General features: G+C 39.9%; 1 protein-coding gene across 1 annotated transcript in view; it reads left to right on the forward strand.

Moving 5' to 3' along the window:
* Positions 1-11,535, forward strand: part of tnk2a (tyrosine kinase, non-receptor, 2a) — a 13,884-nt gene extending 2,349 nt beyond the window's left edge. Inside the window, exons 2-16 of the mRNA XM_026937990.3 lie at positions 406-575; positions 2,191-2,258; positions 2,432-2,650; positions 2,753-2,905; positions 3,549-3,826; positions 3,911-4,037; positions 4,501-4,647; positions 5,252-5,346; positions 6,212-6,406; positions 6,621-6,712; positions 6,947-6,991; positions 7,415-8,712; positions 8,806-8,901; positions 9,170-9,297; positions 9,516-11,535. Of these exons, the coding sequence (XP_026793791.3) occupies positions 413-575; positions 2,191-2,258; positions 2,432-2,650; positions 2,753-2,905; positions 3,549-3,826; positions 3,911-4,037; positions 4,501-4,647; positions 5,252-5,346; positions 6,212-6,406; positions 6,621-6,712; positions 6,947-6,991; positions 7,415-8,712; positions 8,806-8,901; positions 9,170-9,297; positions 9,516-9,522 (3,111 nt within the window). The 5' untranslated portion in view covers positions 406-412 and the 3' untranslated portion in view covers positions 9,523-11,535. The remainder of the gene's footprint in view (positions 1-405; positions 576-2,190; positions 2,259-2,431; positions 2,651-2,752; positions 2,906-3,548; positions 3,827-3,910; positions 4,038-4,500; positions 4,648-5,251; positions 5,347-6,211; positions 6,407-6,620; positions 6,713-6,946; positions 6,992-7,414; positions 8,713-8,805; positions 8,902-9,169; positions 9,298-9,515) is intronic.
* Positions 11,536-13,581: the final 2,046 nt, after the last annotated feature.

Here is a 13,581-nt window from a genome sequence, read left to right on the forward strand (position 1 = left end):
ATTATTGTTATTCATAACTAATTAATAATAAAAGTAGTCATCTTTATTTTAACTAAGAAGAATAGAATTTCTAAATATTATAAATAACGTATTAAATATAATTTAGATCCATGACATCCATCTTTTATTTACAGTTCACACAAACACATACCAATCCCTGAATATGTCTATTTCCACATTTACACAGTTAATTAATAAATAAATAATTGAAATGAAGATAAAATATATTATAATGTAAATAAAGTTTTACATTTTGGCAGTGGAGCGTGTGTTACTAACGAGTGACGTGTAAAGCAGGAGGGTTCATTTGGTGTGTTTTGGATTGACACTGTGAGTCATGAGCTGTCAGTATCGTGTGTGTGTGTGTGTGTGTGTGTGTGTGTGTGTGTGTGTGTGTGGGGTTAGAGCAGATATGCAGTCGGACGAGGGGACGGAGTGGCTCATGGAGCTGCTCACAGACGTGCAGCTGCAGCAGTATTTCCTGCGAATCCGAGACGAGCTTAACGTCACTCGTCTCTCTCACTTCGACTACGTGAAGACCGAAGACCTGGAGAAGATCGGCATGGGGCGGCCAGGTGGGCACGGGGTGGGCGCACGTCACACGCACGTCACACGCACGTCACACGCACGTCACACGCACGTCACACGCACGTCACACGCTTCCTACTCACAGGTGCTCAGCCTCCAACACACACAGATTTAACAAGCAAACATGACTCATTCAGCATCAGATGTGAATCAGAGAGAATCAGATTCTGTGATGATTCATTTCACTTTAACTGTTTGGCTGCGTTCAGATTCGTTTTACAAAATAATTCATTTTACATTCTTACATATTAAGTGTATCGACCTGTCCTGCGTGGAAAAGGATTTTTCCTTCACTGTAAAATCTCAGAAATACTGTACACTGTTTGAAAAAATGATTCTTTAATTGTTCTTTGGATAGTTACGGGTTCTTAGCTTCCGGCTGTAGGGTTCTACGTAGAACCTTTAAGGGTTCCTTCAGAGGGAACTTTTTGAGCGGCTGTGACTGTGATGTAGATGTAGATCCTGTTTATTGCGTTTTATGACCTCTGTTCATTTATAAAATTCAACTTTATCCCTCTCCAAACGGAAATTAAATTATTGCACAGTAATAATGTGTATATTACAGTGTATAGGTGCTGCACTAGAGTATATATATATATATATGGACAAATAAATAAAATAAATATATAATGTGTATGTAATCGATAAGCAAAAAAAGAAGGGGAAAAAATGACTTAATGTTATGGCTTTTAAATTTAGTGCAATTTATTTACTGTTGCTGTTATTCATGAGTATTTAATTAATTTCAAATGTTTAATATTGAATTAATTTCAATTTTATTTTATTTTTCCCATCAGGGATTAATACAGTACATCCATCCATCCAGTGATCTATTTTATTTTATTTTATTTCAATCACACTGCATGCAACTGGAAATACACCTTGAAATGAAAACTCTCGCTTTCATCCTTCTGTGAGTTGGAACGGTGGCTCTGATCTGACGTTCATATCACAATTAGACATTTTTAAATTGTTATAAATGTCATTTTAATTGTCTTAAACTCGTACTGAAAAAGAAAAGATCTTCAAACGATTCCTCAATCCACTGTTTGAAAATGAGATTTTGTGCGATAGGAAAACGTATAGACGCTAATCACAAAAATAACAAGAAACACGTTTATGTTGGAGTTAAAAAATAAAATAATATGAGATGTTAAATAACAGTAGAATGTAAACATGCAGGGAACGGTGGTGCTGTAACTGTCTGCAAAACAAAAGAAAAGAAGGTTAAAGATAAAATATATATAACAGTGAGAGTACAGCGTGAGCTCACGCATAATGTACAGATGTCATAACGCAGGAACGTCATACTATAGATGATTAGAAATTAAATTTCTTTACACTAGCGCATGATAAAGTGAGAGGATTCTCTCTGTATCTCTCTCTCTCTCTCTCTCTCTCTCTCTCTGTCTCTCTCTCTCTCTCTCTCTCTCCCCCTCTCTCCCTCTCTCTCTCTCCCTCTCTCTCCCTCTCTCTCCCTCTCTCTCTCTCTCTCTCTCTCCCTTTCTCCCTCTCTCTCTCTCTCTCTCTCTCTCTCTCTTTCCCTCTCTCTTTCCCTCTCTCTGTCTCTCTCTCTCTCTCTCTCTCTGTGGTGTTGTGAAGGTCAGCGGCGTCTGTGGGAAGCAGTGAAGAGACGCAGAGCGATGTGTAAACGCAAGTCGTGGATGAAGGTATGCCGATCTCACGTCTCATGTCTCACACATTACAGGCAAAGAGACACGTCATCATCATCATCATCATCACAGAAAAATACACACAGCTGAGTGTAAAGGTTTACATTTGGATGAGGTAAAAGTAAAGTAAAAGTGGGTGGAGTCCCAAGTGTAGTCTCCGCCCCCTGCAGGTGTTCACAGGTAAGAGACCGGACACGGAGGCTCAGCCGGGAGTGACGTTTCGGGATTCGTCGCCCTGCAGCATTCCGGCCGAGGCTCACGGTGAATCCCAGCCGGAGGCTCTGACCTGTCTGATCAGCGACCGAGACCTGACGGTGCTGGAGAAACTCGGAGACGGATCGTTCGGCGTGGTGAAGAGAGGGGAGTGGCATGCTCCGTCTGGACGAGTGGTGAGGGGAGACACACACACACACTTTAATGTAGGCATGAGAAACTATATCAAGGTCATGAAATGTGTGTGTGTGTGTGTGTGTGTGTGTGTGTGATTACAGCTGAACGTTGCTGTGAAGTGCCTGAAGACGGATTTGCTGGATCAGACGGAAGGTCTGGACGATTTCATACGGGAAGTGAACGCCATGCACTCCCTGAATCATCAGAACCTCATCCGGCTGTACGGAGTCATCCTCACACACCCCATGAAGATGGTGAGGCTCAAAGACCGAACTCTGAACTCTGACGTGATGAAGAAGAACACGTGTACGCTCAGTTTTATATGATGTCGTGTTTATCCAGAACCTTCCTTCTGTGGTTCAGAGCTGCACAGAACTGTAGAATTAACACTGTACATGAGAACGTAGGAACTGTCACTTTAATGAACTCACCAATTTAATGAACATTTTGTGAAACTCGTTATGTCATTTCATATTAATGACTTGAAAGGAAGCGATTTCAAAACGAATCCATAAAATAACACAATTAAGACTAGCTGTTTAATGAGGACAAAAGTAATGGCACCTTATAAAAGCAGGAGGAGGAGTTAGTGTGTGTCTATGGTAGCTGATGCGCTGCAGTGGCTGAGCTGCATTACTGGAAGACTTAGTGCACGTTGCACTTAGGAGGCACTTTTTCAGAGTTACGTCATCATTTTGTCGCATTCAGCTTTCTGTGAGCTTTGAGTTTTGTGGGCGTGGTTAATGTAAATATGCCATGAATGCGTTAATTTACAGCTGATTGTTGTTTATCAACATATGCATGAATTTTTTTAGTTCAGTATGGCCATGAAATCATTTACATACGTGTGTGTGTGTGTGTATGTGTGTGTGTGGGTGTGTGTGTGTGTGTGTGTAGGTGACAGAGCTGGCTCCACTTGGTTCTCTGTTGGACAGGTTGAGAAAGCGGCAGGGTCACATCCTGATCTCGGTGCTATGCCGCTACGCCGTGCAGATCGCGTGTGGAATGGCGTACCTCGAGTCACGCCGCTTCATCCACCGAGACCTGGCCGCTCGCAACATCCTGCTCGCCTCCAATGACCTCGTCAAGATCGGAGACTTCGGCCTGATGCGTGCGCTGCCCAAGAACGACGACCATTACGTGATGCAGGAGCACCACAAGGTTCCGTTTGCCTGGTGAGGAGTTTTGGAGAGATGATTTTCTTTATAGCTCTTTATCTCTCTCTCGTCGTTCCTCACACACACTGTGTGCTTCATCAGGTGTGCTCCAGAGAGCCTGAAGACCAGAACCTTCTCTCATGCCAGTGATACCTGGATGTTTGGTGTGACGCTGTGGGAGATGTTCAGTCACGGCCAGGAGCCATGGGTCGGCCTCAATGGCAGCCAGGTACACACTTACCTCGTTCTGCATCTGACAATATTTAAATAAGTAATAAACACAGTGTGTGTTGGAATTATAGTAAAATACTGATGGGGCGGAGTTACTGTTACTGTCCCTAAGTGTTTTATTCCTCTTACACCACAGCAATTAACCAACAGTTACAAATTTTATAGTTTATAATTGAAACAACCATGAAAAAGTGAATTCCTATTCTCACTTAAAGTTACAAAGTGCTGACACTGGAGACTCCTTCCATAAATGTTAATTAAACATCTCCTTACTTCAAGAATGATTTTTTTTAAAATCCATTTGTTATTAGTGGAGAATAACAGTTCTATAGAAGCATGAGCTGTTACTATAGAAACGATAGCAAGCGCATTAATATAAACCTGTGATTTGCAGAATCTGCTACGTGCAGGAGCTCATGCCGAACACTAACGTGAGTCGTGGTGTTAATTTTGTTCCTCAGATCCTCCATAAGATCGATAAGGAAGGCGAGAGGCTGGTTAAACCCGAGGACTGTCCTCAGGATATCTACAACGTCATGCTGCAGAGCTGGTCTCCAAAACCCGAGGACAGACCGACGTTCGTGGCTCTGAGAGACTTCCTCGTGGAGGTGAGAGTCGCTCGATTCGATGTTTAGTTAATGTTTAGAAATGTTTACAGTCAGATTTCAGCTCTAATTTCATCAGTGCATTTTCTTGTATGAAATTATTGTGATAAAGGAAAAGCTCCAGTTCTCCATGGCACTGATTAATAGTGCAGATTTTTCTTTTACAGTAGCTTGTAAGTGTTTAAATTAGTTTATCATCGAGTAGTGGATTAATTTTATTTTCTAAAAATTACACTAAAATCTATATTTTTAATCCATCATGTTGTGTGCGTTTGGGTTCACTGGAAGCTAAATTGATTTGAAGTCTAACAAAACGCACTTGAACGGCTTTAATGAAGTCAGTTAAAATATTTCGGGAGTTTTTATAGTTTTATATAATGCAGTTATTATGTTATGTTTGCATACATGAGATGTTAAAAAAAGATATCAGGTAAACAGTATAATAAATAATGAATATTTAATAAAATCCAGGTGTTTTACTCAGATTTATTGAAATCTGAAAATCCAGTATGTTATTATATCATGGTTTACATGAGCACTTGAATAATTTGGATTATTGGTGTGTGTGTAAACATATTTTTGACACACTGATGTTTTGTCTCTGCAGACGATGCCTACGGACATGAGAGCGCTGCAGGACTTTGATGAACCGGACAAGTTGAAGATCCACGCCAACGAAGTCATCACTATCATCGAGGGCAGGTCACGTGATCACGGTTTACTGGAGTCAAAAAACGTCCAGTTAACACTTTACACACTTTTTTCCTCAAAGCGGAAAAACAAAAAAAAATTTTAAGATGAGGTTCGATTATTTTAATGAATATGAAGGAAAAGTGGAATTCACATTACAGACATTATGTTCAAATAATTATCATTTATTTCATAAATAAGTCATTAAACATTATTATTTATTATTAACTTAGTTTGTGAGAATCTGTCAATCAACACAACGAGATGATTAAGCATAGAGAATGGTCATGTGATGATATGATATAATATCCATGTAATAGTATATATTATATTACAACACACTTTATTATACAAAGGAGTCTAATCTTTTATAACATTAATTAATTTATCAAATTATTATATCAAACTTATTACATTAATTTAACCTGAACGAACTTAACGTTATCTGTTTTCACACCAGCTGTTTCATTTTATCATCTTTTCACTTGTTGAATTTATGCAGACTTTAAGTTCATCAGCCTGAATTTTTTCGTGCTACAAAAAAAAATACAAAAAAAATAATAATAATTTTATATTTCACCATTATGTAGAAAATTAAATAAATACGTGTGAAAACTTATAATTAATCAAAAGGTCCTAATTCTATAATCTGATTGGTTGCCCAGTAATCCCAACTGCAATTTAATTAAAGTTTTAATAAAGGTCTTGTGATGGCCATTACAAAATTAATTAAGTAATAAATAAAGTTAATTAATTAATTAAGTAATAAATAAAAAAACTTTTTAAATGCAACACAGTGCTAGCGAACCTAAATATCCTGATGCATGATGATCATAATATGATATCAAATTTTGAATTTGGATTCAAATCTGTTCAGGGCGGAGAACTACTGGTGGCGAGGTCAGAACCGTCAAACTCTGAAGGTGGGTCAGTTCCCCAGGAACGTGGTGACGTCTGTAGCTGGTCTTTCTGCCCATGACATCAGCAGGCCTCTTAAACACAGCTTCATCCACACAGGCCACGGAGACACCGACCCTCACCGCAGCTGGGGCGCTCCTGATAAAATCGATGAGTAAGAAATCCAGGCTTTCGATTATTCTGACACTGGAGATTCTTCATTCTGTATATACGGTATAATTGTACACAGTGTTCTGTTTGTCACCACCAGAGGGCAGCGTAGCATTGTGTTTCCACTTCCATACTTACGATGCTGTTAAAAATAAACGTTAGTAAAATCTCTATGAGGTTTAAAATCTTCAGGCTGTGCTTTTACTTTCTGTATGTAGTATATACCTGGGGAACCCCATGGACCCCCCTGATGTTCTCGGGATGGATCCGAATGCTGACAGACCCACTAAATTACCAAACCGAGCCAAAAGTGAGAGACCAAAACAAACTTTAATATTACCTTTAAACATTGTCATCTCCTTCCTTTTTGTTTTCTAACTGATTTGCTCTGATAAAGCATTTGTTAATTAATTTCTAATGAATTATTCATTAGAAATGTCTAATCAATTACAAATAAATTAATTAGTTAATGAATGGTTAATTAGTGATTTGTTAATTAATTTCTTTTCTGTATGATCGTCTTTTCTCCACCCTGGTTCCTCAGAGCAACCTCCACCTCGTCCTCCTCAGCCGGCCATTCTTCTCAAGAGTAAGAACCATCTCCGTTCTCTTCCTCTTTCACTGCGTATTGAATAAACAGGACCTCGATTTTACGTTTTCTTAGGTGACCTGAGATCTACATGAAGATCTGCCATCTTTGTCTTTATGCAGAAGTTTTTCATTTTATTTCAGCCTCTAGCACATTTGACTTCCTGTTCACTTTATATGCTCACTACGTAGGGTATAGGGTATAGACAAGAGTCATTTAGTCAAGTATAGGAAATGTGTTTTGATATGTTTACATTTAACATTTTGGGATCTTCCCTCCAGGATCATATACAACTGGGGCTTTTTTTAACATTGTTTATTTCTTGCCTTTTTATATATAAATAATATGAACATTTGAATTTTTTTGAGCTGTAAATCTGTTCCTCCGTTGCTGATCAGCTCCGGTTTGCTTTCACATTCTCAGAGCCTTTCTATGACTCCGTGATTGACGATGATGATGATGATGACGATGATCTCATAGTCACTGGACTGAAGAAGCTCTCTCTGAAAGCACCGTCATACCTCGGGCTACGCCTTCGTCCGTGGGAGAACTCGGACCCGGCCGATCACCTCAGTGAGGTCTCGCTCATCGACTTCGGAGACGACAGCTTCAGCTCCGCCTCGCCTTCCCCAATTACGGAGACTCCCGCCTCCAACTCCGCTCCGTCTGGAGCCTCCATCCTGGATTCTGGTCCTCCACCGAGCCCGTACCGCAGTTTGCCGAACCCTCTGCACCCAACCCCCGTGGTGGACTGGGACTCCCGGCCGCTGCCTTCTCTCCCTGCATATGACGAGGTGGCTTTAGAGAGTGAGGAGCAGGAGGACGTGGAGGTTAGCTCCATAAACACTGCGAAGACTGACAATCCAGACCAGAATTACGAAAGTGTTGAAGGAGATTTAGATCCCAAGTGCAAAGTGGAAGACAATCTGTTCCTTCCATCCAAACCCGCTGTGGAGAACCGGTCTACTTCGCAGTCGGCTGACATCTTCAAGGAGTTACAGAGGGAGGTCATGGCGAAGTTGCGTGTACCAGCGACGGCACAATCGATGCCCTCGTCACCCCTCTTACCACACCGCCAAATCATCCTGCCATCCTGCGAGGACAAGCCCCAGATCCCACCCAGGATCCCTATCCCGCCAACACGGCCTTCCAGACGGACACGCGCCAGGCTTTCTGCCTCTTTGGGTGATGATGAGGAGAGACCTCAGCCTCCTCAGATTCCTCCGAGAGACCACGCCATGTCCCAGCCCAGCTCGCGATCCCCCAGTCCCATGATCTCCACTCAGCAGAGACCAATTCTGTGCTGTGTTGGTTCTCTAGGATCCTGCCTCTCCCCTTCGTCGTACTCCTACGCTCCATCCACTGCGCCGTCAAAGCTCACGCTCAGCCCCAGTAGAGTCAACTACAATTCCCAGAATGCTACTTCCTCCACCAATGTAGACCAGATTCGAGCCAAGAGCCCCTGCAACCTGCCGGTCATGAGCGACACCACCAAGGCCAGCAGCACTCACTACTACCTGCTTCCTGAGAGGCCGACGCATCTCGACAGATACGACAAGTCTGGGAAAGATTCAGAGCAAAACAAAGAACGACGGACCAACATGGCGACCGTTAGACCCATGGTGCAGCAGCAGATCACCAAGCCCAATCCCACCTCCAACCCCAGCAGCAGCAGCTCTCCGAGCTCAGCAGCGTTCAACACTTATAGCAGTGTGAAACAGGTACATTCAGAGCATCCTGCCATATCTTCCAGAACATATTCCGGCTGTGTGTGAGGTATAAGGAAGCTGATTGGTTGGTATATATGTCTGCAGGTACAGGAGGCGGTCCATGGAGTGACGGTAGAGGAGTGTCAGACAGCGCTCCAGAGTCACGGCTGGAACATCCAGAAGGCTATTGAGTACCTCAAGGTAGCTTGGAGTATGGCTGCTGTTGTTACGGGATACTAACAATCTGCATTTTGATTAGAATTACTTACAAAAGGTGCAGTGAATTTGTCGCTAGACTGTCCTGCACTCGATACGGCTCTCCAGCTCGCATCATAGCTGCTGCTTATATACACGATACACCATTATTCCAGATGACTAGTCACTAGTCACCATTGTTCCTGACAATCAATCACTAATCACCATTATTCACAATGATCAATCGCCAATCACTGTTGTGTGTGTTGGACAGGTGGAGCAGCTGTTCCGTCTGGGTCTGAAGACTCGGCCCGAGTGTGTGGAAGTTCTGCAGAGGTGCAGCTGGAACCTGGAGCATGCGAGCACCCAGATGCTGGATTCATATGGGCCCTCCAGACAAAGGTACAGAGAAAACGTCATTCATCTTCTGATCAACTTAGAACCCTTTCTGATAGAAAAACACTGACATACGGTTCTACATAGAACCTTTAAGGGTTACCCCAGAGGGACCACTAAGAGTTTTTTAAGAGTGTAGTTGTCATGAAGGGCTTGCGTAGGTGTTTTGTAGCTGTCTGTACATTAGTATTAAGCAAAGAGGTTTCATTTTTGTCTTGTCGCAGATACTAAACCCAGCGTTGAGGATGAACACAGCGCCCCCTTCTGTCCACATGATAATCATCTATGATCCTGCTCGAGACGTCTGTGCATTATTCCTGCGTTCTTTGTTGAGTGTTGCAGGACTCTGAATAGCTCATTACTGCTTCTGTCTGGAAAAAAACTAAATGTTCTGATGTTTAAGAATATAGTTTTTTTTTTTTTGAGAATGTGGAGAATATTTTGTGGTTGTTGCCGTTCAGCTTTGTTTGGAACTTGGTGTTAATTTAGCGCGACGCTTAAACCAGGTACTGGACTAAATCTTTCTATTTAAGACCTTCGTGTGTTATTATTTAAGTTGTGTTTTATATTTATTGATGTATGAAGCAAAGGTGTGAAAGCAGATGACTGTCGCTATATTATTTATATTTATTCGCTTTGAAAAATGTGAAATATTTACGATATATTCATTCTGAGTATTTTATTTATTTAATGGGATGGATGAAACAGGGACCTCATGATGAATGTCTGAATATTATTCATTAATGCAGTAGTGGAATATTTAGCAGTTTTGCTTTAACACTCCATCATCAGCCTTTAATTTTATTTATTTTATGTGCCATATATAGTGTTAAAATACAAACACATGTGATTCATTCTTTAATTTGTTCATTCATTTCTTTATTCATGGTTATCAAGTTACCAAAGATGTGTAATGTTTGTTGATGGCTGTGGTGTCGGGCTTCAGTTTTTCAGGCCTCATTCATAAACATTTCATGGATTCGACTTAAAAGTTTGCACAAGAACAAAAATAATCAGATTTATAAAACCATGCATAGGCCAACCATAAGGCGTAAGACCATGTGCACAAGTTCAGTCTTCTCCATAAATAACCATAAATGTTTATTAACATGCCCATATTATGTACATTTATGATTTTATATGCATATAAATAGGGCCATGGTTCACAGGGAATGCGTTTGTATGTGAATACATTTACATTTATTCATTTATTCACATTTATCAGATGCTTTTATCCCAAACAGCTTACAAAACATGCACCAATAATAAGTTCAAGAAACCGAGGAGTTATACAGAGACACAATGCAATCAGTTACAAAAAGGACAATTAAAAATGTAAATACATACATAATAATACAAATATATTTAAGATGTAATACAAAAAGCAATTCGTGTAAAGTAAGGGTAGAGAAAGTAAAGGTTTTATTCTGAATACTATCTAAAGAGGAAAGTCTAGGAATAGTTTTGAATAGTTTAATACACTACTGTTAGATATGATGCATGAATGTTGACTCAGGCCCAAATTACAGATCGTTTAGACATTAATAAAGTGATAATTTCACATAATAAAATCAGATTTATTCTCTAACAAGCCTTTATTGAAGCATGAGTGCAGATAATTACACTGATAACGTTTGGAAAACTGGTGTCTTTCCAAAAAAAAAAAAAACAATCAGACTAGGCAGTATTATAGGGGTTGGCATTCATCAATTAATTAATGTATTAATATAATAATTAATTAATTAATTTAGTATTATATTTGTTTGTTTTAATTCCTTTGATGCTGCAGTACAAACATCTTCGCATTTAAATAAAAGTATATAACAGAATAAAATAGTTACACATAATATTAAAGATAAACATCTCCTAAAATGTTTAATTTCTGCACGTCTTTGTTATCAAATTCCAAACTCAGATTTCTTAATGCTTAGCTCATTATTATGCTACATTAAACTCACAGTGCTTCTTATACACAGTGAGGATAGAAATAACCTCTCAGTGTCTTTAATAAAGTATGTGTCGAGCTTGAGCTGAGAAATTTTGGTTAGTTAAGTCTCTGGAATAGAAAACAGCTCATGAGCTCATTAAAAACAATCACACCATCTCTTTAGCCTGTCATTGCTCTCTAAAAGTGCAAATGGTGCACAAATTGACATTTTTATAACCTAAAGCGTACTCACGACATTGTTGGAAAAGAAATTACGCCTGGGTGTCGATTAACACTGAAGGAGCATCCAACTCATTTCTGCTTTCATCACACCTAATTTTACAACTTCTCAGCTAATTACCTAATTACCTAATTAACTAATTACCTCATTACCATATCCTTCAATAATTTAACTCATGTTACAGCAGGGTACAAACTGTGTATGTGTAAAATATTTCGATGACTGTCTGGATGAAAAAATATGTCAGCAACAAATATCAGCATTACGCAGAAAATGATCATTATTCAAACTGACCTTTTCGTGTTCCTGTTTCTGTACACGCTTTTGTCTGCTGTTCGGCTTATATTGTGCATTTATAGGTGAATTCATTGTGTGTGTGTGTGTGTGTGTGTGTGTGTGTGTGTGTGTGTGGGTGTTAATGCACTGGTTAGGCAGGCTAGTTTACGCTTCTGCGCTGTTTCTGTGCACATGGCCATGTTTAATATCAACACATTACTGCATTGCTCCATCATGTTTTCTTACCATTACGTTTGCTGCAGTTTCACACTGAAGCGGTTTCCTGTGACGCTGTGATAAGTGCACACTGTTACAATTAAAAGCATTTTAATGTACCTGTATTTTTATATAGAAATAAACATATAGAAGTAAAATAAAAGTGGGTTTATTTGACGCAGCCACACATAAGAAGATATACGTAGATATCTCTTCTGTCAGAATTGGAGTCGCACTTGTTAATAAAGATAATAAAGTATGTTGTACTCGAAAATAAAGTCTTCTGTGTGGTCAGAACTGTGTGTGTGTGTGTGTGTGTGTGTGTGTGTGTGTGTGTGTGAAAGTAAGTGGTGAGTAGAAAATAATGCTGTGATAAAACAGTGAAAAAGCTGAACATAGAATCTTGTTCTATAAATGTTTATAATGTTAATAGTATAAAGTATAAGAATGTTTGTCACCCAAAGCAAATCAAGGAAGTAAAAATCCATATTTTATCAGAAACTATTTGTTTTTAATCATTTACCCTCAGTACTGATTCCTGTCTCCGATATTTAGCTCCGACTTGGACTCGGGATCCATGGAAACAACGTGCCATCTACAAAAATGTGAGGAACAAACTGCAAAGTTTTGCTCATTATGTTCTTATTAATACGTTGTTGGAACCTTTTCTGACAGGGAAACTCTCTGATTTAGGTAGAGTTTTAGGTAGAACCTTTAAGAGTTCTCCCAGAGCGACACCTGAAGAACCTTTCTAAGACTGTAGTAATAAGCTGAGACAAGTGGAGAACTTTCCAAGAAAAGATGGATGAGCGGCAGAACATCCTGAAGATCACGGCACACATTCTCCCGTGTACGCTTGTTCTCATTCATTATTTTTGCTTTGGATCGAATGTGCAGAAGGAGCTCAATATTTTAAGTGGAAAAATGAAGAACTATAGGAAATCAAAGAGTATCTCATAAATTCCTGATGGAATAGTATCAGAATTCATTATCTCCGCTGATCTGAGCGGTCCCAGTGATCAGAGACGAGGTCAGAGGTCAATTCCATCTCGCTCATCAGAGCCAGAAGAGGTTACTCCAGTGCTTCATTTCTCCTCCAGAAGACCTTGCGTCCTCAGTGATGCGAGAGTCTTTGTGTTGTTCTTTGTATGGCTACAGCCTGACATGTCTCAGAGGAAGAAAGTAAAAAGAACTTGTTTGTGTAAGAGCTCAGAGGAGGGAAGCTGAGTGACTGCCAAGACCATGAGGTTTATATAATTTATTATAAAAATCAATTCCTGTGTTGCTGTACTGAGGTGGAGACATGAGAATGCTGTCTGCATGCTGAGGTTTAGGGGTTTATTCCCACTCATCCACATCTGATAAAGTTCTGATCCTACTGAACACTGAATCTGTATCTGAATCTGAACAAGACCCTCCGACATCCAGACTATCACTGAGCACGTATTATATTTTGTTTACACTCAAAACTCCTCACGTACCAACAAGCCTCACGTTTGTGTCATTACATTTCTCTTTACACACAGAAGATTTATTCTGTAAATGTACTCAAGTATCTTTTTTACCTGGTCCTTAGAATCTAAATAATGTCGCAGCGCTGTTGAGTTCTGGATTGTGATTGGTCAGAAGG

Source organism: Pangasianodon hypophthalmus, chromosome 22, assembly GCF_027358585.1.
Source record: "Pangasianodon hypophthalmus isolate fPanHyp1 chromosome 22, fPanHyp1.pri, whole genome shotgun sequence".
In the NCBI taxonomy this organism is placed as follows: domain Eukaryota; kingdom Metazoa; phylum Chordata; class Actinopteri; order Siluriformes; family Pangasiidae; genus Pangasianodon; species Pangasianodon hypophthalmus.